General features: G+C 50.5%; 1 protein-coding gene across 8 annotated transcripts in view; it reads right to left on the bottom strand.

Moving 5' to 3' along the window:
- RFX1 (regulatory factor X1) overlaps window positions 1–12,967 on the bottom strand; it is a 35,498-nt gene extending 22,531 nt beyond the window's left edge. For 3 of the 8 annotated variants that reach the window (XM_086408870.1, XM_086408871.1, XM_086408875.1), the window contains exons 1-2: window positions 11,780–11,996; window positions 2,860–3,228 (exon numbers count right to left, since the gene is read on the bottom strand). In XM_086408870.1, coding sequence (XP_086264996.1) covers window positions 2,860–3,172 — 313 coding nt within the window. In that variant the 5' untranslated portion in view covers window positions 3,173–3,228; window positions 11,780–11,996. Of the gene's footprint in view, window positions 1–2,859; window positions 3,229–11,779; window positions 12,078–12,428 lie in introns of those variants that run through there. The other 5 variants (XM_086408877.1, XM_086408880.1, XM_086408874.1 and 2 more) reach the window with 4 other exon arrangements.
- Window positions 12,968–22,052: the final 9,085 nt, after the last annotated feature.

Raw genomic sequence — 22,052 nt, 5'->3', positions numbered from 1 at the left:
TCAGGCCATGCTGGTTTGAGAGGTCTGTGGAACCACGTGGATGGGTCACAGGTGGCGAGGACTCAGGGCCAACAACGTGGGGTGGGCATTGTCGTACAGAGGTGGCATCAGAGGCTAAGGGACAGGACAAGGCCCTGGAGCAGAGAGGAGGCCTCAGCTGATGAGGTCATGGTGCACAAGGTAAGGGACATGAGGAGGAAGGAGCAAGGGGGAACCGAGATGGGGAGGCAGGGAGGTGGGCAGAGACCAGAGCGGGAGGGCATTTCTGGGGGGGTGGGGGGAGGGGAGAAACTGTCATGTGCTGCCCAGAGGCCAGGGGAGAGGAGAATAGAGGGTGACCAGTGGGTTGACAAGATGGGGGCCATGGGTGATCCTGCCTGGGACTCTGGGATTGAGGAGACAGAGCTCTGAGTGAAGGGGCAGAGACTAAGGAAGGGAGGATGAATCCTTTGAGGAATTCTGACTTAAAGGGAGGGCTTCCCAGGTGGCTCAGTGGTAAAGAATCCGCCTGCCAATGCAGGAGATGCAGAAGACATGAGTTCCATCCCTGGGTTGGGAAGATCCCTTGGAAAAGGAAATGGCAACCCATTTCCGTTTTCTTCCCTGGAGAATGCCATGGACAGAGGAGCCTGGTGGGCTATAGTCCATGGGGTCGTAAAGAATCAGACATGAATTAGTAACTAAACAACAACTAAGGGAAGAAAACGGGACGACTGCGGTAGCGGGTGCAGGGCCTGGGGGCCCTGGTTAAAATGGGAGCTGCTGTATTTTTACAAGCAGGTAGAAAAGATCTACCAGAGAGGGACTAAGTAATGAGGCTGGGACGGCAGAAGTCCTGGAGGGGGCAGCCTGGAACTGCCATGGGGCCACTTCACCCTTCCAGCAACAGGAAAGCAGAGCTGGTGGGTGCAGATGGACCCTGGGTGCTGGGAGGCTGGGTGGGTGGGAGATGGGGCCCTTCTTGTCACATGACAATGCCTTGTCCACAGTGAGGTCAGGAGCAGGGTGCGGGGTTAAGGACACAGAATGAGAGGGAGGTGCTGGAGGTGAGGGGGCAGCCGGGGGCCTGGGTTTTTCAGAGAGCAGGGAGGATGCTGGTGAGGATACTGGGCTAAGAACGCCCTGGAGATGTGGCCTGGTGACCCCGGCCACATCCTGCGCCTGGCCTCGCTCTGTACTCAGCTGACTCTCCCATGCCAGCTGAGACCCTCCTCCACACCAGTCTGTGTCGCAAAGAGTCATTGCCCCGAGCCCCTGCGTGCCCCTGCCCTCCCTGGGGACCCTGACACTGCGGGAGCCTCCTTGACACTACCGGGGCCCAACTGCTTCCGTTGTGGTCCCACGGGGCCGTGTCACTTGCCACCAGTTTTGACTCTTCATTGTCCTAGGGTCAAGTTAATTGACCTGCACTTTCCACAGCCTCCCAAGATGCCCTTAGGATCCCCACCACTTCCTTTTCCATTGCGGAAAGACTGGGGCCAGCCTCCCCTCTACACAGGGAACACCAGAAACCATTAAAGATGCCCAGTCCTGTCCTGAGCGCCACCTGTTTTTTTTTGGCCGCACCATGCAGCGTGTGGGATGTTAGGATCTTAGTTCCTCAGCTAAGGATGGAAGCTATGTTCCCTGTAGTAGAAGCGCAGAGTCCTAACCACTGGACCGCCAGGGAAGTTCATCTGAGCTCCACCATCTCCCTCCGGGGAATGACCACCTATCCTGACTCTCTGCTTCCACTTCCCTCTGCTCAGCCCGTCCCCATTCTAGAGGAAGCGGGCATAGGGAAGATGCTCTGAGGCAGGAACCATGGGTGCCACGACCCAAGCCTCCTGGTCATTTGCTCCACAGCCTCAGGGGGGCGGCTGCAGTGACAAACAGGATCCCCTGGCCACATCACACACTCACGAACTCATCCAACCAAGAGCCCTGCTTGGCCCAAGTCTTGTCAAAAATGAAACAGAAGGGAGGGGGAGCAACCCCTCCAGACCTCCCAGTGGACCTCCCTGAACTGCAGCTGGGAGCACCTCACAGGCAGCCCCTGAGCTCAAAACTGTTACTTTTTGTTTTTAAAAATTTTGACTGGGTTGGGTCTTGGTTGTACCAGCTGGGCAGGCTCCAGAGCGCTCAGGCTTAGCTGCCCTGCCACCTGCGGGATCTCAGTTCCCCAACCAGGGCTCGAACCTGGGTTCCCTGCATTGGAAGGTGGATTCTTAACCACTGGACCACCAGGGAAGTCACTTGAAGTTGTTACAGTCCCTTTATGGATGATGGCCGAATGCTTCCCCTCCAGTTCTGGCAGGCGTTTGCAAATTAACTCTACTGCCCAAACCTTTCATTGAGTGACATCTTACTTGAGGACAGAGACAGAACCAGCTCAAAGAGCTGCCCTGGCGGGGAGGATTCTGGGGGGCACAGAGTCCTCCCTGCTTGGTCTGACTACTTCTTCCCCAGAAAGTGAAAAAAGTCAAAGTGTTAGTCGCTCAGTCGTGTCCGACTCTTTTGCGACCCCATGGACTGTAGCCCGCCAGGCTCCCCCGTCCCTGGGATTCTCACGGCAAGAGGACTGGAGTGGGTGGCCATGCCCTCCTCCAGGTCTTCCGACCCAGGGATCAAACCCAGGTCTCCGACACTGCAGGTAGATCGTTTACTGTCTTAAGCCACCAGGGAAGCCTTCCCCAGAGATGTACCGCAAATCCCACCTGTGGACCTGAGACAGTTAAAAAGCTGCCCTCCGGGTGATAGGCACAATAAGTGATGACGGGAGGGCTCTGGGATGCCCCCACATCCATAAGGCTAGGCTCCCCCAAACTCTTGCTGGAGTTGTTCACAGGGTGCCCTGGCTCCGAGCACGCGTCCACTTACCGGAGACAGTGACCACGATGTACTGCTGGGACGCCGGGGACGGGGTGGGTGCGCCGGCCGGCTGCGAGGGCGTGGGGGCAGCCGGGAGCTCTGTCACATACGGCTTCTGGCTGCCCGGTGGCTGTGCCTGGGGCTGCGGATTCTGCAGCTCGGTGACATACTGGGGCTGGGGGGTGGCGGCGGTGGCGGGGGGCTGGGGGGGCTGGGGTGCCGCGGAGGGTGGCGGTGGCGGCTGGGCTTGCGGCGGAGCCTGTGGTGGCTGGGATGGTTGCGGGGCCGCCTGTAACTCAGTAACGTACGCCTGTGTTGCCATGCCAACAGTGGGGAAAATGATAATAAATAAGGCTTTTTTTTTTTTTTTTTTGCTTGCTTGGGAAGAAGGAGGGAGGGGGGAGAGAGAAGAGGAGGGAGAAAAAGAAGGAAAAACAAGAATTAATCTACAGGCAGAGGAAACCAGGGACAGCTCCTGGCTCCCCAGAGACACGTTTGGGTTCATCAGCAACTTAATTACATTCCGAGGCTGGTGGCAAGATCTAACCAACCCGCTGCTGCACAGCAACTGAGGATGGACCAGGGCTGGTCTGCGCCTCTTCCACTCACCCTGACCCAGGATTCCTGCCTTCTTCCTTCGCAGGCTCCAGCGCCTGGGGGACCCCTGGGCTGGGAGACCTCCGACTTTTGCCCAGAAACAAATTATACAGTTCTCCTGAGAGTGCCTGCAGGCACTGTCCTGCATACTTTCTTTACAATTAACTTTAATTTTTTAATTTTTTGGCCATGCTGGATGACATGTGAGATCTTAGTTCCCCGGCCAGGGATCAAACCCCTACTCCAGGCAGTGGAAGCACACAGAATCTAGTCTCTGCTGCTGCTGCTGCTAAGTCGCTTCAGTCATGTTTGACTCTGTGCGACCCCATAGACGGCAGTCCACCAGGCTCCTCCGTCCCTGGGATTCTCCAGGCAAGAACACTGGAGTGGGTTGCCATTTTCTTCTCCAATGCATGAAAGTGAAAAGTGAAAGTGAAGTTGCTCAGTCGTGTCCGACTCCTAGCGACCCCATGGACTGCAGCCTACCAGGCTCTTCCGTCCATGGGATTTTCCAGGCAAGAGTACTGGAGTGGGGTGCCATTGCCTTCTCCGAGTCTCTACATTACTTTATTTAAAACTCTGCAACAATTGCATCCATGCTTGAGACTCAGAGAGGTTAAGGAGCTTGCCCCAGGCCACACAGCAGGGAAGAGGTGGGACTGAGTCTGAACCCTGGGCACTCTGAGCACTGGACTACTGGGCTAACTGCTGGGAAGGAAGGTCATGGGGAAAGCTGTCCCCCAGCCAGCCTCTTCCAGTCCCCTCCTTGCCTGCCATCTGGGCTTGGATTCTTGGCTGAGTGTCATTCCCCGAGGCGGGGGTGGTGGTGGGGGGGTGCGGAATGCCAGACACGGGGAAGGTGTTTTGAGTCCAAAAAGCCCCCTGAGCTGCTTGCGGCCATAGAAATGAGAGCATTTGTAGGTGGCGACGCCAGATGTGAGCTCCTCCCTGAACAGTGGCCTTCTAGGGCCTGGGGCGACTGGGCTGGGAGCAGGCCCTGGCCACAGAGCAGGCCTGGTAGGCCCTGCTGACTTCAGAATGGGGCCCACCTGACCACGCAGAGGCAGCTTTTCTGGCTGCTAACTGTCTGTGGTGCCTCTCTCAGGCGCTCGGTGTGAGGCAAGTACTGTGAGTGAGGCAAATCGTCAGTATAAGCCCCGCCCCTCGCTGAGCCCCGCCTCAGCAGGGAGTGGGCCACCGGTTTCCTGACTCCTTCTCTAAGGAGCTTCTAGGGACAGTGGAACAAATGCAGGAGTGGTTAAGAGAAGCTCCACCCCTCACAGTTACGTGGTCCCTGATGGCCCTAGACGTATCTCAGTGTAAGAGCTTTGCCTGCGGGGTCGCGGTGACCTGTGGCCTTCAGCAGCGTGACACTGCAGGGCTGAGCCAGAGGCTCTTCTGCAATAATCCTCGAGCACCTGTGTGCCATGGCCAGCCAGCTGCAGGGGGACTAAAAGAGATTTTCAAGGGAAAGAGAAAAATAACTGCTACTTGGTGATCAGAAACCCCAGGTAATCACTGTGATTACCTCCTCACAGCAGGCTGGCAAGGGAGGAGCCACTGTGCCCATTTCACACATGAACAAAACAAGGCTCAGGAGTGACCTGCACACAGGCCTGCGACGGCAACCAGCAAGAAAAAGGATTTGAAGCCAGGTCTCTCTGACCCCCAGATATGTGCTGTTAGCCCACAGCCCTACTCAGGGAGCCAGGCCCAGGGCTCACAGTCGGTAGATGGCATCTTTCCTGTTTTTCAGATGGAGACACCTAAGGCCCACCCACAGAGGTAATGCCACCTACCCAAGGCCTGGTTGGAGCAGCAGAACTCAGGGGCGGGGAGCCCACCAGAGAAGCCCAAGGGAGACCGCAGGCCAGCCAGCACCGTGGTGCCTGTGTTCTTCGCACCTCCCTGTATCTCGCTCTCTGGGGATCTGGACTCTGCCCTTGGATGCCAAACCCAAGACGAATCCAGGTCAGCAGGGGGCAAGGCAGGTGAGTCACAAACCCTGGATGGACCTGTGCACGACTTGAAATTGACTACCTCCCTGCTGTGTGACTTGCGAGGAGGGTGTCCACTCCCTGGGCCTCAACTGCCCCATCTGTGCAATGGGAGGGTAGCAGGCCTACAGTGCAAGGCTGCTGCAGAGCTCCGTCTGATGGTGTGGGCAGTGTTTGGCCAAGCTCCTGGTGCAGCCTGAGCACTTAAGAAATGGCTCTGGTTCCCCTCATTGCCCGGGGCCCTTGAACAAGGCTCTAGGCAAGACTACAAGCCTCCAGGCCCTGCCTCCCTGCTTTGGGCTGCTAAGTACAAAGGAAACAAGGGCTGCTGTCTGCACTCGGGTGGGCTTGGTAGGCTTGGGTATGCCAGGCTCCGATGGCTGGTGTGAACAGAGCTGGCAGAGCCCTGAGGCCACCCTCCCTGCCAAGCCTGGTCATTACAGAGAGAGGGACAGTGACAAGGGCCCTGGTCCAGGTCTGAGGGAGTGGTTCTGGGCTTGCCCACTGTGCAGGATGGAAAGGTGGCCTGCCAGGGACTCAGGTAGCAGGGAGAACTTGCTCACCTGGAGAGGGAGAGGCTACTGCCTGCCAAGCACACAGGGAAAACATCTCCCACCAGCCCCTGCCCTCCCCAAACTCTTTCCTGCCAGTATTAGAGGGGCCCACCTCCTCAGACCTCCTCGCAGTACTGGGTCCAAACCCCGGTCCAGATCGGATGCTCAAGTCACTGCTGCTGATCAGCGCCTGTCTACCAGTATCAGACTCACTTCCACTTGAACCCTGGCCTGTCTCTTAATTCATGTCTCTTAAAACATGTAACTGATTTTCCTCTGGGCCTCAGTTTCCCCATCTTTCGTGTGGGGATGATAACACCTGATTCATAGGGCTGTTGCAAAGATCCAATGTGATCAGCAGAGCACCAAATAAGCACTGAGAAGTAGAAGTTGCTATTATCATTATTCACTCAACAAGCATCCATGGGGTTGGAGGGGAAAGGAGAGAGATGCAATCCTCAACCTCTTAGAAACAGGCACCAAGCAGAGATTCTGACTCTGGTGTTCATCAGCCTCACCTGGGGAGTCAGTTAAATGCAGACTCCTAGGCCCACTGACAGAGTCTGGGATGACCCTGGAGTCTGCTGTTTGAGCTAGTCGCCAGGATAATTCTGGGGCAGGTTGTACAGGGCACTGAGAAGCCCTGGCCTGGACTTTCCCAGCCTTAGGAGAGTGGCCCCTTGTGGCCCCTCCCACCATAAAAGGGCTTTAAAACCTCCACACTTGCCGGTGCTTTCTCCCCTTCAAGGTGCAAACCCTGTAGGCCTCCTTGTCTCCACTCGAGGACAGGGGGAGGTGGCATGGACACAACTGAGCTCAAAATGGGGAAGGGGAGATGGGTAAAACAGCTAAGCCAGCTTCTCTACTGGAGACCTTCTCAGCATTGTCATTGTTAGTCTCCAGGAAGAATGATACAGAATGCTAAATTTCCCATAATTATTTCACCGGGGAACCTCCCTTTTTATTTTTTCCAATTGTGGAAGGCTAGGTTGAGCAGAGTTCGGTAGGGTGTTCCCTGGAGAGGAATAAGTCACAAATATCTATACAGGATGAGGTGTGTTCCACATCTATTTGAGCATGACTCAGCAAATCTGTTCCTTAGCAATGAAACTGCCAAAAAATGCACCAGTGGCTGCACCTATCTTCAAAGCCAACACCTGTTTTTTGGAGAATGTTTGAATCCATTCTTTAGGACGGGGCTGGCATATTTCTGTGAAGGGCCAGCCAGAAGTCAAGATTTTTGACTCCAAGGACAGACAAGTCTATTCCAGTGACTCAGCTCTGCCACTGGACTGTGAAAACAGCCGTGACAATATGTAAAGAAGCAGTTGCGTGGCTGTGTGCCAATAAAAGTTTATTTCTAGACACTGAGATTTGAATTTTACATAATTTTCACATATCACGATATATTATTCATGTCACAAAATGTCCTTAAAAATGTAAAAACATTCTCAGATCACAGACCGTAAAAAACAGGTGAAGGTTTAGCTGTAATGGTTTACATCTGGGACAAGGCCCTCCCAAGGAAATGAAAAGAAAACCTCACTTTCCTCACCTGTAGACTGGCTTCAAAAACGAACTTTTGGGGGAATGGGGAAATTAAATATAACAGTGTGAGTTTCCCTCATCCTCTATATCCAGTTTGGGTTGTTTTTTTGTTTTTGTTTTGGTGTGGGGGGGTATTTTTATTTGTTTGTTTGCCACACCACATGGCTTGCAGGATCTTAGTTCCCCAGCCAGGGGTTGAACCTGGGCCCCAGCAGTGAAAGCACAGAGTCCTAACCACCAGACATTCATTTATTTATTTGGCTGTGCGGGTCTTAGTTGCAGCACACAGGATTGGCAGCATGTGGGACCTAGTTCCCTGACCAGGGATCAAATCTGGGCCCCCTGCATTGGGAGCACAGAGTCTTGGCCACTCGACCACCAGAGAAGTCCCACCAGTTAGTTTTTAAGACTTATCAATTTTGGGGGGCTCTGAAATCACTGCAGATGGTGACTGCAGCCATGAAATTAAAAGACGCTTACTCCTTGGAAGAAAAGTTATGACCAACCTAGATAGCATATTGAAAAGCAGAGACATTACTTTGCCAACAAAGGTCCATTTAGTCAAGGCTATGGTTTTCCCAGTGGTCATGTATGGATGTGAGAGTTGGACTGTGACGAAAGCTGAGTGCCGAAGAATTGATGCTTTTGAACTGTGGTGTTGGAGAAGACTCTTGAGAGTCCCTTGGACTGCAAGGAGATCCAACCAGTCCATCCTAAAGGAGATCACTCCTGGGTGTTCATTGGAAGGACTGATGCTAAAGCTGAAACTCCAATACTTTGGCCACCTCATGCGAAGAGTTGACTCATTGGAAAAGACTCTGATGCTGGGAGGGATTGGGGGCAGGAGGAGAAGGGGATGACAGAGGATGACATGGCTGGATGGCATCACAGACTCGAAGGACGTGAGTCTGAGTGAACTCCGGGAGTTGGTGATGGACAGGGAGGCCTGGAGTGCTGCGATTCATGGGGTCACAAAGTGTTGGACAAGACTGAGCGACTGAACTGAACTGAACTGACTGAATAATTCCTCCAGAACAGATCCTAAGGCTGGGCTTTTCCCTCCATCTTTATCAATACCATGCTAGTATTGATGGTTACCATCATCTCTTGCCTGGACCCACTCATCACTGGCTCCTGGCTTCACTCTTGCCTTTATAAGAGTCTTTGAAACGCAAACCCTATTGTGTCGCTCCTCTGTTGAAAAGGTTCCAATGTTTTCCATAACAGAGAATAAATAAAAACCAGAGCCCCTCCCATGACCTACAGGGCCTCATGGGATCTGGCCCCTTCCAGGCCCCTTTCTCACTCTGAATGTTCTAGCCACAATCTCTCTCCTTCCCAAACGCTCCAGGCCTCCCCCTGCCTCAGGATTTGCCCCAGCTCTTCCGTCTACTGGCATGCTCTCCTCACCTCCGCCTGTTGGCTCCTTATCACTCACATCTCAGCTCATAGGTCACCTTGTCAGGTCTCAAGCTCCCCCTTTACAAGCCCTCTGGAGCACATACTCCTGTTTCATTTTTTCCCCTGGCCCTGTATCCTGTTTGGTTATTTTCTTCTTCCCTCCACAAGGTAAGGGCACCCATCACTCTATTCCCAGCTACGAGAACACTTTCAAGCACACAGCTGGGACTCCGCTCCACTTTCACTGCCAAATAAGTGTCCACAATGAAGGGAACAACACACTGCTAGTGAATGTCAAAGACGGTTGAAATCTACCAACTGGTGAGAGAGGCTTGCAGAAAAGTTAGTGCCTCCTGTAGCTGTGCTACAGGGGCAGGTGATGCCTCCAAATCCAGAACAGACCCCTTAGGCCAGGAAGACTGTGCACCAAGCAGTTGCTCTCTGGAGGTGGTATCCCTGGCAGGTGGAGGAGTGGGGAAGAGTCCTGTCTAGCCCAACCCTTGTTTTCAGCCCCAAGATGCTGGAGCGTGTGGCAGGAGGGGAGGGTGAGCCGCTTAGCCCCAGGGACACCTTTCTCAGATCCCCACTTTTCCCATGACACCCAGTGCCCCAGCTTATCCAGCTGCTTCCCAGAAGGCTGCGTCTGAGTCTGGGCCCAGGGACAAACTTTCTCTCTGGGTCCTCTCCTAAGGCTGGAGAAGGGCCTTAGGAGAGTGACACCTTCCCACTAAAAACTGGAGTCCTAGGACCCGGCTTCCCAGGATCCCTGTCATCGGCCCACACGGACCAGCAAGTGAGTCAAGCTTTAAACCCACTAGGCTGTCACCCGATTTGAGATGATAAAAATAAATGTGAGTGGTATAATTCCAAGGGCTGAGCAGGAAGTGATAATCGTCATAATAACAGTAGCAGTCAACATAGTCTGAGCAATTACTATGTATCTGATGCTCAACATGTATTCTTTTATGGGATCCACAGTACCGTAATATGAGATTAAAATCGTGACCGATGATCACTGCCCCTAGTTTAGATGAGAGGAAACTAAGGCCCAGAGAAGTTAATTTACTTGCCCAGGACCACACAGCTAGAGAGCAGTTGATTGTTTCAAAGGCAAGCAACCAAAGCCAGTATTCCCTTCTGGAGTCTAATAACTGCTCTGGGCTTGGGCCTTTCAAACGCCTAAGATATGGGGGGTGGGGTGGGGAAGGGGGGTCACAGAGAGTGGAAGAAGCAGTCAATGAGACTAGATCATCAGTAACACTGCTTTCTGCATCAGAATTCGCCTAACAGGTGCTGATGATCTGACAACCTGGTTATTTCTAGATTTTTACTGAAAAATTAAATCTCTCCTTTTCTTAAATTTCAAGAGGTTCTACCACCCCTGACCTGGGAAAAGTCCCTGGAGAAGTGACATCCCTTCTCCCAGCCTTATCTCAAACTTCTGGGGGAAAGCTTTAGGAGAACCTGGAACATTTGTTCTCCTTGAAGTTTATTGATTGATTTTAAAAGAAAACGGCTGCAGTCTGCCCTCAGCCCTGCCGATGCCAAGCTCCAAAGCAAAACGGAGAATAAGCACAGTGGACTTGGCTTGGCTGGCTATTTAAAAAAATCTTCCCCAAGCTGGCAGATCTTGTTGCCCAGCAAAGCAGTCACTCAGATTCTCCTCTAACAAAGTAGAGCACTTCCCCTTGTCTCTGACCTCAGTGTCCCCGCTCCCTCCCCACGTGGCTCTGGAGGCTGGTACCTCTTCAGTGACATGTGATCCAGCTGACACCAACTTGATTGACACAAAAACATGTGTCTGACCAAGAGAAGCCGCTTCAGAAACTTCCTCAGGAGCCATTTACTCCCCATGCCCAGAGAGGAAACCCAGGATAGGCTGAAAAGCTAGGAATGGCCCCATCTCCAGGAATAAGCCTCCTGCCCAGGGACAACAGGAAGGAGATCTTAGAGCTGCCCACAGAGAAGCAATCAAGTTTCGGTTCCTCTAACTCAGCCACCCAAGATCATGTCTCTCAGCCAAGGCCTTCGCTCTCTGCAAACCAAATCATCCAGACTAAAGTCATTACCCCTAGCCTGCAGCTTCAAAAAACTCTCCACCCTCACCTCCTCTCAAAGAGAAGGGAGATTTAGGAGGGAACAGCAACGTTGACATCAAGACCAACAGTTAATCTATAAAACACTTTCAGAAACAGTAGATAGGAGTAAAAATTCAAGGATGAGCCCTAGAGAAATGTCTGAAAGGAATTAGGAGGCCTGAAATGCAAAAAATGAGGAGAGATGGCAATGACTGAACCCACTTTACAGGATGGAAAACTGAGGCCTAGATGTGGCAGGCACTGAGTACTGGCAGGTTCTAAAATGACGAGGCACAGGTGGCCTCCAGTGCTTCAGGGAGCAGGAAGGCCTAGGCGGCAGCTGCCCCACCCCGTTCCTGGGGCACCGGCCGGCCCCCAACCACACCTTACGGCCTGGCCCCGCCCATCCACCTAGATCCCGCCTCGCCCCTCCCTCACTCCCATTGGCCCAACCCTCCAAGTCCCGCCCCCTTGTACCTCCCGACATATAAAAGCCCCCCGCCCGGGCCGGCCGACCTCCACTCGCCGCCTGCTTGCGAACTCCCGCCCCTCGCGGGGGCCGGGCCGCTGGGCCCGGGGGCGGGTGGTGTCGCCCCAGCCGGGACCCAGCCCCCTCCCCCACGGCCCCGACGGTCGCCGCCGCCATTTTGACCGCCCGCCCCTTCCCCCAAGACTCTGACCACAGCGACACCCGCCGCCCGGGCCCCGCCGCCCTCCCCGGCCCGGCCTGCCACCCTGGGGCCGCCCGGGTTACCTCGGCTTCTTCCCACTTCTTTCTGCGGAAGGGCTTTCCAGAGGTCTCGGAGGCGATGTTGGGAGGGGGACAGAACGTGCCGGGGTCCCCGGGCCGGGCCGGGGGGGTGGGGGTGGGGGTCGGCCGGGCGGTTGTTGTTGTTGACTCGCGTTGCCGGGTTGCTTGGTCGCCACGACTACCGTGGCTATGGCGCCTCCGTTTCCCTCACCGGGGCAACTGTTGCTACCCACCCTACTTACGTCACGCTCAGGGGGCGGGGTCCAGGGTGATTGGCGACACCGGGAAAAGTGATTGGACGGCGCCAGGCCCTGCCGCTAACCTATTGGCCCCAAGGCACGCTTTTCAACACCCTCTCGACTTCCCGGCGCTCTGATTCACCGGTGTTAATGTCCATCAAAGGAAACTGAGCCCTCAAAGGCAGTGGAGCCCGTCACTCCCCCAAGGAAGCGTCGGGCTAAGAATAAAGGGGTGGGGTCTGTGAGGTCGGGATTGGTTTGCTGCCTTAAAGCCTGTCTTCTGGTTAGACTAAAGGGATGTCAATCTAACCCAAAGGTTTGCCGCGCTCTCTAGCTGGCGCCTATACGCATGCGCGCCACGCAAAGCCCCCCTGGGAGTGGTAGTCCGTTCCTGCGTACTTTAAACGCCTTACCAAATGCAAAGAGCGAGAAAGGAAAGATCTCTTCCTTCAGACTTCTCCCTTTCCCTGTGGGCCAGTTCTTGGTCTCGCGCGCTGACGTCAGGGAAGGAATACGGTGACGCAGCGCTGTTTGTCTGTGACGTTGGTGGCGGAGGCCGGGCTCCGGGTTCGATGACGTCACCAGGCGCTGTTTTCCTCCCCCAACGCGGTTGCCCTACGGCGGTGGGATGCAGGTGGGGATGCGAGACCAGGGTTCGATCCCGGGGCCCAGCCCCAGAGCGACACCCGCCACCACTTCCGCTTAGGCTCGTCCGGCTCTCTCCCGCCTCCCCGCCGCCTCGGGCCGGGAAAGGTCACGGCTGCCGGGGCGACCGCGGCTATCTCGGCCCCGCAGGAGGTGCGGGCCGCCCTGCGAAAGGTCTCCCACAGGCGGGGGACTTAATTAGCTGCTTCCACCGTGAGCGATAAGCAAAGGTCAGCGTCCAGCCCTTCCCGGGGCAGCTCGGATTGCTCAACCAGGCTCCACACGGCTCTCCCATCCCTCCCCCGTTCCTGCCCCACTCCCGCCCTCCTACGTGCCTCAGTTTTTCTAGGGGAGGAGAAGAGACAGAAGCGGGATCTGTATTAGATTGAGCGTCTTTGGTACAAAAATTCGACCATCAAGATGGATACTATTCTAATGCAATATTGCAGTATGTTTAAAATATCAAATTTAATGGGGGGGGGGAATAAATCCATAGTGAACAAAATAGCAAAATTTTAAACACAGAATCCGTCAGGACTGGGATTAGGGAGAAGTGAAATCATGCAAGTATAGGGTAGAATCTTATCTTTTACTCTTTTTTTCTGGCATGAGTTTTGACCTTCAAAAATATCCTGATGACAGTTTTTTAACACTTTAAATTTTGTGCTCCAACTCCCACCAGAGACCAAGGAGAAAGGAAAAAGAAAGCAGAGACTCAGAACTTGACGTTCTAATTCAGATTCTGCTGTGTGACACTGAGAAAGTGGCTTCACCTCTCTGAGCTGCTGTTTCCTAGTTCTGCCAACATTACACTTTGTTCTGCAAGGCCCTGGTAGTAAAAGTGAAAAAAAGAAGACAAATCCCTAGAGTCTGTGGTCTACCACAAATAAGGGACTTAATAAGAGAATTACCTGGTGGTCCAGTGGTTAGGACTCTGAACTCCCACTGCCTGGGGCCTATCTCTGCAAAGGGCACTAAAATAACTTCCTGCAGGGTGTGGAGTGCAGTCCCCCTTCCCTACTAAATGACACAGTAAGCAGTGACATTAACACTTAAGAGTCTAGGATGGGACTTCCCTGGAGTTCCAATGGATAGGTCTTTGCCTTCCAATGCAGGGGGTGCAGACTCCATCCCTGGTCAAGATCCCACATGCCTCTGGCAAAAAACCCAAAACACAAGATAGAAACGATATTGTAACCAATTCAATAAAGACTTTTAAAATGGTCCGCATTAAAAAAAATCTTAAAAAAAAAGGTTCATAAGAGCTGTGAGGTGCTACTAACCATAAAATAGATAATCAGCAAGGACTGATTATCTAACACAGGAACTATATTCAACATTTTGTAGTAACCTATAAGGGGAAATAATCTGAGAAAGAATATGTAGGTGGCTGAGTAGTAGTGAATCTGCCTGCTAATGCAGGAGACACAAGTTCAATCCCTCGGTCAGGAAAATCTACTGAACGAGGAACTGGCAACCCACTCTGATATTCTTGCCTGGAAAAATCCCACGGACAGAGAAGCCTGGCAGGCTACAGTCCATGGGGTGGCAAAGAGTCACACATGACTGAGCAACTGGGCGTGCATACACACACATAAATTATATATATATAGAGAGAGAGACATCTAAAATATATATAGATATATCTGAATCACTCTGTTGTACACCTGAAACTAATACAACATTGTCAATCAACTATACTTTAAAAAACAGCAACAGAGACTCTTAAGAAAAAATGAAAAGCTGAGCAACATTAGACTATGTGTGATAAAAGTGATGCTGGAACCCATGTAACCTGAGGAGTTACATGGGTTACATTTGAACCGAGCCTAAGTGGTAAGAAGAAGCAAGCAAGCCCCCAAAAAACAGAGATGAAGGGAACTGCAGGACAGGATCACACATCTGGCTGGAGTGGGATGAGCAGAGAGGAAAGCGCCAGGAGGTGAGTTCAGAAACGTAAAGGTAGTTAGATTCTGTGGAAATCCTCCCAAGAACCCAGCAAAGTGGAATATTCCCCCCACTTGCCAGGTGAGCAAACAAAGGCTCAGGAGGGAAAGGAGAATCCTCTGGGGTCATGTAACGGAAGGCAGCAGCACCCAGATAGGCTGTCTCCTTTTCTGGGACTTGGCAGCGTGCTTTGCTGCCCCTGGGTGTGACCCTAGATGGAAGACAAGAAGCAGCAGTCTGCTTGGAAATGCTCACTGAGCCCCAAGAATTAATGAGACTTCCAGGAAGGAGTGCCCAGAATAAGTCCTGGTTGGCAATGCAAGTCACTCAACCCGTTCAGCTAATTCTGTGAGACAGTTTTGGGTGTCAGAGCCAGCCATGTTGAGTGGTGGGGTGCAAGAAGCCCTATTTTTACTTCCCACCTGTTTCCCCATCTTCCTGAAGTCCTTGAACCCCAAGTTGGGTCCAACCAAACCTGGAAATCATTTCTTAAATCAAAACTACTCTATATAACTGAATGGGAGTGGGCAGGGGTTGGGGTGGGGGGGGCTTCCCTGTGGCTCAGTGGTAAAGAATCCACCTCCTGGTGCAGGAGACATGGGTTCAGTCCTTGATCCAGGAAGATCTCACATGCGAGGGAGCGACTAAGCCTGTACATCACAACTACTGAGCCCACGTGCTACAACTACTGAAGCCCATGCACCTAGAGCCTGTGCTCCACAAGTAGTGGAGCCACCACAAGAAGCATGCACATTGCAATAGAGTAGCCCCTACTTGCTGCAACGAGAGAAAGGCTGCTCACAGCAACGAAGACCCAGCACAACAACAACGAGAAAAAAAAATTGGCAAATATCCTTCAATTAAAAAAAAAAACTGGCAAGAAAGGAAGTGTGGGATTAGAAATGCTCTATATTTTTATCTGGTGGCAGTTGCACAGGTATATAGATGTCAAAATTCCCTGAGCTCTCTATTTAAGATCTGTGCACTTTGGGAATTCCCTGGCAGTCCAGTGGTTAGGACTCAACACTTTCACCGCCAGGCTGAGTTCAATCCCCGGTCAGGAAACTAAGATCCTGCTGCTGGGCCAAAAAAAGAAAAAAGTCTGAGCACTTCACTTTGGAAGTTAAAACAGACACACATTAACCCTTTGGAAGTAGCTCTTAACTAACTCCTTTCTGGAAACGTTACTTATGAAAAGTAAGGAATTAGCATGATCTGGCCTTCCCAGTAGTAGCTTTCCTTGATCACCAAAGAGCCCAAGAATGCCAGCTAAAAAATGTGGAAGGAAGGAGAGAATTGGAGAAAAAAAAAAATCACCATTTTTCAAAAGCCAATGCAGTAATTAATTTAGAGGGTAATCATCAATGGGTATTACCAAATATCAGGTGAGGACTTTCCTGGTGGCACAGTGGATTACAATCTGCCTACCTGGTGTAGGGAACAAGGGTTTGATCCCTGGTCCAGGAAGATCCACATGCCTTTGGAGCAGCTGAGACTGTACATCAAAACTACTGAGCTCATGCTCTAGGGACCTATGAGCCGCAACTACTGAGCCCACATGCTGCAGCTACTGGAGCCCATGAACCTTAGAGCCTGTGCTCCGCACAAGAGAAGTCACTCCAATGAGAAGCCCGCTCACTGCAAGGAAGAGTAGAAAGTGGAGAAAGCACCACCCCGCCCTCCATCGCAACACACATACACACAAGCAGTGAAGACCCAGGCACAGGCAAAAGAAAAAATTAATTTTAAAAAGCCTCAGGTGAGAAGATGATGGAGCGAGAGATATGCACAGGGTTTCAGAAGGTTCACTAGGTGTGTGGGTGCAGACTTCATCACGGAGGCCAGACTATCAACAGCATTAGCTGCAGTGAAGCTCACAGGAGAGGGACCCTCCGGCCTCCTGGGCCTCCTGATTCGATACCAAAGGAAGTTTATAGCTTCTCCCAGGACACCCCTTGTCAAAACATTAAACTTGACTCTGATCAAGTCTCTCCACCCAACATCCAGTTTGCAGGAAATAGGAAGCATAGAGGAACAAGCTAAACGACATTAGGAAACAGCTGAGTGGAGTGTGCTGCAGGACAACCGTCTCAGTCTCTTCCACGTGTCAGTCATGACAAAACGGAGTGGGGACTATTCTAGGGCAGGTGACGTCATTTATATTTGAAGCCAAATTGTTCTTTGTCCCCCGGAGTACATTCTGTGCACTGTGGAGAACTGAGCAGCATTCCTGGCCACCACTCACTACTGCCAGTAGTACACGACCCTTCTCCAGGTGTGACAACCAAAGATAGACGTCTCCGGGTGTGCGTGCATGCGTTCATGCGTGCTAAGTCACTTCAGTTGTGTCCAACTCTTTTCGACCCTTTGGATCATAGCCCACTAGGCGCCTCTGTCCGTGGGATTCTCCAGGCAAGAATACTGGAGTGGGTTGCCATTTCCTCCTCCAGGGGATCCTCCCGATCCAGGGATTGCACCCATGTCTCTTACATCTCCTGCACTGGCAGACAGGGTCTTTACCACTAGCGCCACCTGGGAAGCCCCAAAGGTGTCTCCAGACACAGGCAAGTGTCCTTGAAGAGACAGCCCTAGAGGATGGTGGAGCAACTGACCAAAGGACCCAGGATGGCTAGACTGTCTGCCAGCAGAGACAAACAGTCTCTTCGTTTAAACTAGCTGTTGTATCCCTGTTAAACTGAGAGAACTACAACTTGGCTAATTCTGTTCCAAGTTTTATTTTATTTTATTTTTGGCTCTGCAGGGTTTTTCTCTAGTTGCGGTGAGCGGGGGCTACTCTCTTGTTGCAGTGCACAGGCTTCTCATTGCAGAGCACAGGCTCTAGGGCACGTGGGTTTCAGAAGGTGCTGCACAGGGGCTTAGCAGTTGTGACTCCCGGGCTCTAGAGCACAGGCTCAGTAGTTGTGGTGTACAGGCTTAGTTGCTTTCCCAATGTGGGATCTTCCTGGACCAGGGATTGAACCCATGTCTCCTGAATTGGCAGGCGGGTTCTTTACCACTGAGCCACCAGGAAAGCTCAGTGGTAAAGAAACTGTTCCAAGTTTTTATATTCACTGAGTTTTGCACCAGAAAAGAATGCACATTGAAATAGGAAGTTGGAAGCAATGAAGGTGTCTGTCCCTAGGGGACCAGAAAGATGAAATAAGAACTGCAAGATACAGAATACTAAGCCAACACTGAAAGCAATGAAGTAGCTCTCTAAAATTGTGGTGCTGATGGGGTGAAACTCAGACACTACAGCATTTTAAAATAAAGCAACACCTGACCCACGTGGCAAGAGTGAGACGTCTCCATTGAATTTTGCTAAAAAAGAGATAGAGGAAAAAAAAATTAAGAGCCAGCCACTAAAGTGCCAACAATAATGAAATAAGAATCTGCCGCTTGGTACATTGAAATACAAACAAGATGTCCTTCTGTTACACTGGAAATTCATCTCAAAAAGCATGTGCATTTCTGCTTGTTAAACATGAGGTGTAGTGAATGATTAGCAAGCTGGTTCTTCTAATTTTTCAAACTATGTACACAATAGGTATGTGTATATATATATATGTATATATATATACATATATATATATATATAGGAGAAGGCGATGGCACCCCACTCCAGTACTCTTGCCTGGAAAATCCCAGGGACGTCGGAGCCTGGTGGGCTGCCGTCTATGGGGTCGCACAGAGTCGGACACGACTGAAGCGACTTAGCAGCAGCATATATATATATATATATATTTGATATGTAAACACTGTGCAGACGTGTGCATGAATACAATGGAGTCTAATGTCAGGAACAGTGAACAGTGAAAGTTGCTCAGTCGTGTCCGACTCTTTTCGATCCCATAGACTATTAGCCTGTCAGGCTCCTCAATCCATGGAATTCTCCAGGCAAGAATACTGGAGTAGGTTGCCGTTTCCTTCTCCAGGGGATCTTCCCAACCTGGGATCAAACCCAGGTCTCCCGCATTGCAGGCAGATTCTTGACTGTCTGAGTCACCAGGGAAGCCCAATGTCAGGAACATGCACTTAATCAGGTTTGGGGAAACATATTGGAAGCAGGATTTTGATACACGAAGACAATCTTGTGACTCTACTCCTGGAGGCACTAAAAGGAAGGAAGACCTGTGAAATGGACTGAGATTTGAAAATAAGAAGTTAGATCTAAGAGACGATGCCCTAAATCTGCATGAGCCAGTGTCAACCTATCCCCACCCCTCCGCACTCCCACTCCCAGCAGAAATACATCTTCTTGTGGGGAGGAAGCTGAAGGAAAGAAGTTAATAAAAAATGCTTTCTATGTGCTTTAAACAAAAGAGAGACAAAACAAAATAAACAAAAAAATACCACAGTGAAAAAAAAAAAAAAAACCACAGTGTATCACTGAAAAAGATACAGATGGAGATCTAGGACACAGCTTCACTGTGCAAATTACAACACACTTGTATAAACATGCAAAATAAACTGTAGAAACATACAAACTGATACATCCTATTAATTTAAGAATATTTACCAGTTCAGGAACATGTAGCAAATGCCTTAGAGATGCTGGCAATGGTTTGGAAAGGACAAGGAACTGGGGATCTGGGGTGGAAGTGAAAGTTGCTCAGTCGTGTCAGATTCTTTGCAACCATGGACTGTACAGTCCATGGGATTCTCCAGGCCAGAATACTGGAGTGGGTAGCCTTTCCCTTCTCCAGGGGATCTTCCCAACCCAGCCATCGAACCCAGATCTCCCTCATTGCAGACAGAGTCTTTACCAGCTGAGCCACAGGGGAAGCCCTCTGGGATGGAGGAGGCAGAAATAAAACTAGTGAGAGCTTTGCATGATGAAGGTATGACAGAGTTTAGGAAGAGGCAGAGACGGCTGAGACCTGGGTTCAGTGACATTTGTAGGGGCGGGGGCACAGCTGTCACACTGCAAAATGCTGGGGGCTAAATGGGAGGGGAGGAATGGAGACAGTGCATACAGCTGAGATATATTTGGGTGAGGAAGTCAGATTCTAAACCTGCATCATCTCACATGGTAGTTGCTAGTCCTATGTGGCTATTTTTACAGGGAGGGAATGCCTATTATTTCTTTTTTCCTGCTTAATTGCTCTGGCTAGGGCTTTCAGTGCTATATTGAATAAAAACAGTAAGAGTGGGCCCCCTTGTCTTGCTCCTAATCTTAGAGGAAAAGTTTTCAGTGTTGAATATATTATCTGTGGGTTGGTCACATATGGCCTTTGTTACCTCAAGTGCATTTCCTTTAAGTAGCAGTTTGTTGAGAGTTTTTTTTTTTTCATCATGAAAGGATGTTGAAATTTGTCAGATGTTTTTTTCTGCGTCTGTTGATCTTTTATTCCGGGTTTCAGTGTTTTAATCAAAGTTAGCAAGGTTTTGGGGTGGGGTGGGGATTACAAAAACAAAGTCAGCATTTTCTGTAGACCATCAAGGGCAGGGTTTCAAGGTTCTTGATTTTTCATCATGATTGGAAGATTGTTTTGATATGATTTTTGTCCATCATTTTATTAATGTGGTATATCAAATTGATTAATTCACAGATGTTGAACTTGCTTGCATCCTTAGACTAAATCCCACTTGATCACGGTGTGTGATCCTTTTAACTCCTTGTTGAGTTTGATTTGCTAATTTTTTTTTGACTGTGCCACAGTGCATGTAGGATCTTAGTTCCCCAGGCAGGGATCAAACCCAAGCCGCCTGCAGTGGAAAGGCAGAGTCTTAACCACAAAGTCCCTGATTTGTAATATTTTGTTTACATTTCACATTTAACTTCATCTGGGATATTGGCCTGTAATTTTCCAAGTAGCTATTAAAACTTAAAGAAACTAAAATAAAATACAATGAAGAATTCTGTTCCTCAGTCTCACCGGACACATTTTTTTTTTTTTGGCTGTGCTGGGTCTTTGTTGCTGTGCATGGGCGTTCACTCGTTGCAGAGAGCAGGGGCTACTCTGTAGTTGTGTGAGGGCTTCTTGTTGCAGTGGCTTCTCCGGTTGCGGAGCGTGCTGTATGGCATGTGGGCTTCAGCAGTTGTGACATGTAGGCTCAGGGGCTTAGTTGCCCGCAGCATGTGGGATCTTCCCAGACCCAGGGTTGAATCAGCGTTCGCTGCCTTGCAAGGCAGATTCTTAACCACTGGACCACCAGGGAAGCCCTCACTGGACACATTTAAAGCACTCAACAGCCAAATGTATTAATAACTAGAGGCTACTGTGTTGCAAAACACATTCTTATCAGAGAAAGTTCAATTGGCCATCATTGCTCTAAAGTATCTCTAAAAAGACATTTCAGAGACTTGGGGAAATCTTGATATTTGCTCTGGTGTTAGATGATACTGACAAATGATCGAATATTTTGCTAGGTGTGAAAATTTTCAGAACTTTGTGTTGTAGTATTTAGAGATGAAAAACAGTGGTAGTAAGATTGAAAAGAGATGATGTGGGGACTCACGTGGTTGTCCCGAGGCTAGGACTTTACACTCCCAATGCAGGGGGCCTGGGTTCAAACTCTGGTCAGGGAACTAGCTCCCACGTGCCATGAATAAGACCTGATGCAGCCAAATGAATAAATATTTTTTAAAAAGGAAAGAAAAAAAGGGAGATAGTGTCTTTAAAGTATGTAAGACAAAACCAGACTTACAGCAAATCCTCAATAAATGTTAGTGGTCAGTAATTTAAAAGTTTGGAGGAAGGACAAACTGGGAAAAAATATTTACTACACATTTCATAACCATATGGTAAGCTTCCTTAGTGTATAAAGAGCTCCTAGGGGAGTTCCCAGATGGTCCAGTGGTTAGTGTTGAGTCCTGCCCCCAAGGCCACAGGTACAAGGCCTTGCACCAAGGCCGTAGAAACGGAGCCCAGAACAGAGGTCACTTTTGAAGCTGATTGAGCCACTTTGTAACCATTGCCAAAAGCCCCCCGATATCACTAACAAGCTGATACCAGTTAGGCAAAGATGCCCACTGCAGTTAACACCCTATAGCACCCTGACCAGTCATCTAACGCCACCCTTCCAGCAGGAATTTTCTTTGCCTTGAGTCTATTAACTCATGAAAGCTGTCAACTCTCCCTGGTCTGTCAGGAGGTTGGCCCCCTGTGCTCGCAGTGCCCACGTTTTCTCTGCTCTTTGTTCTTAATAAAAGCTCACTCCCTTCTGAAATGCTCTGTGTCTGGAAATTCTTTTCCAACCCGCGCTCGGACTGCCTCAACAGTTGGGATTCTGAACCTTCACTGTCACGGCTCCGGTTCAGTCCCTGAGAAGGGACTCAGATCCTGCAAGCCATGTGGAGCAGCCAAAAATACATTTTTAAATGAACAGCACAACAACAATTAAAAAAAAAAAACTAAACCCTCCTAGAAATCAGGAAGGAAAAGATCAACAAAGAATAACGGGCGAGGAAGGTGACCAGAATGGCAAAAGAAAACTATAAA

The sequence above is a fragment of the Bos grunniens genome, chromosome 7 (assembly GCF_055505025.1).
Source record: "Bos grunniens cultivar Pamir isolate PY7600 chromosome 7, Bosgru_T2T1.0, whole genome shotgun sequence".
NCBI classification, from domain to species: Eukaryota; Metazoa; Chordata; class Mammalia; order Artiodactyla; family Bovidae; genus Bos; species Bos grunniens.
This window is presented reverse-complemented; position numbering and strand designations above follow the sequence as displayed.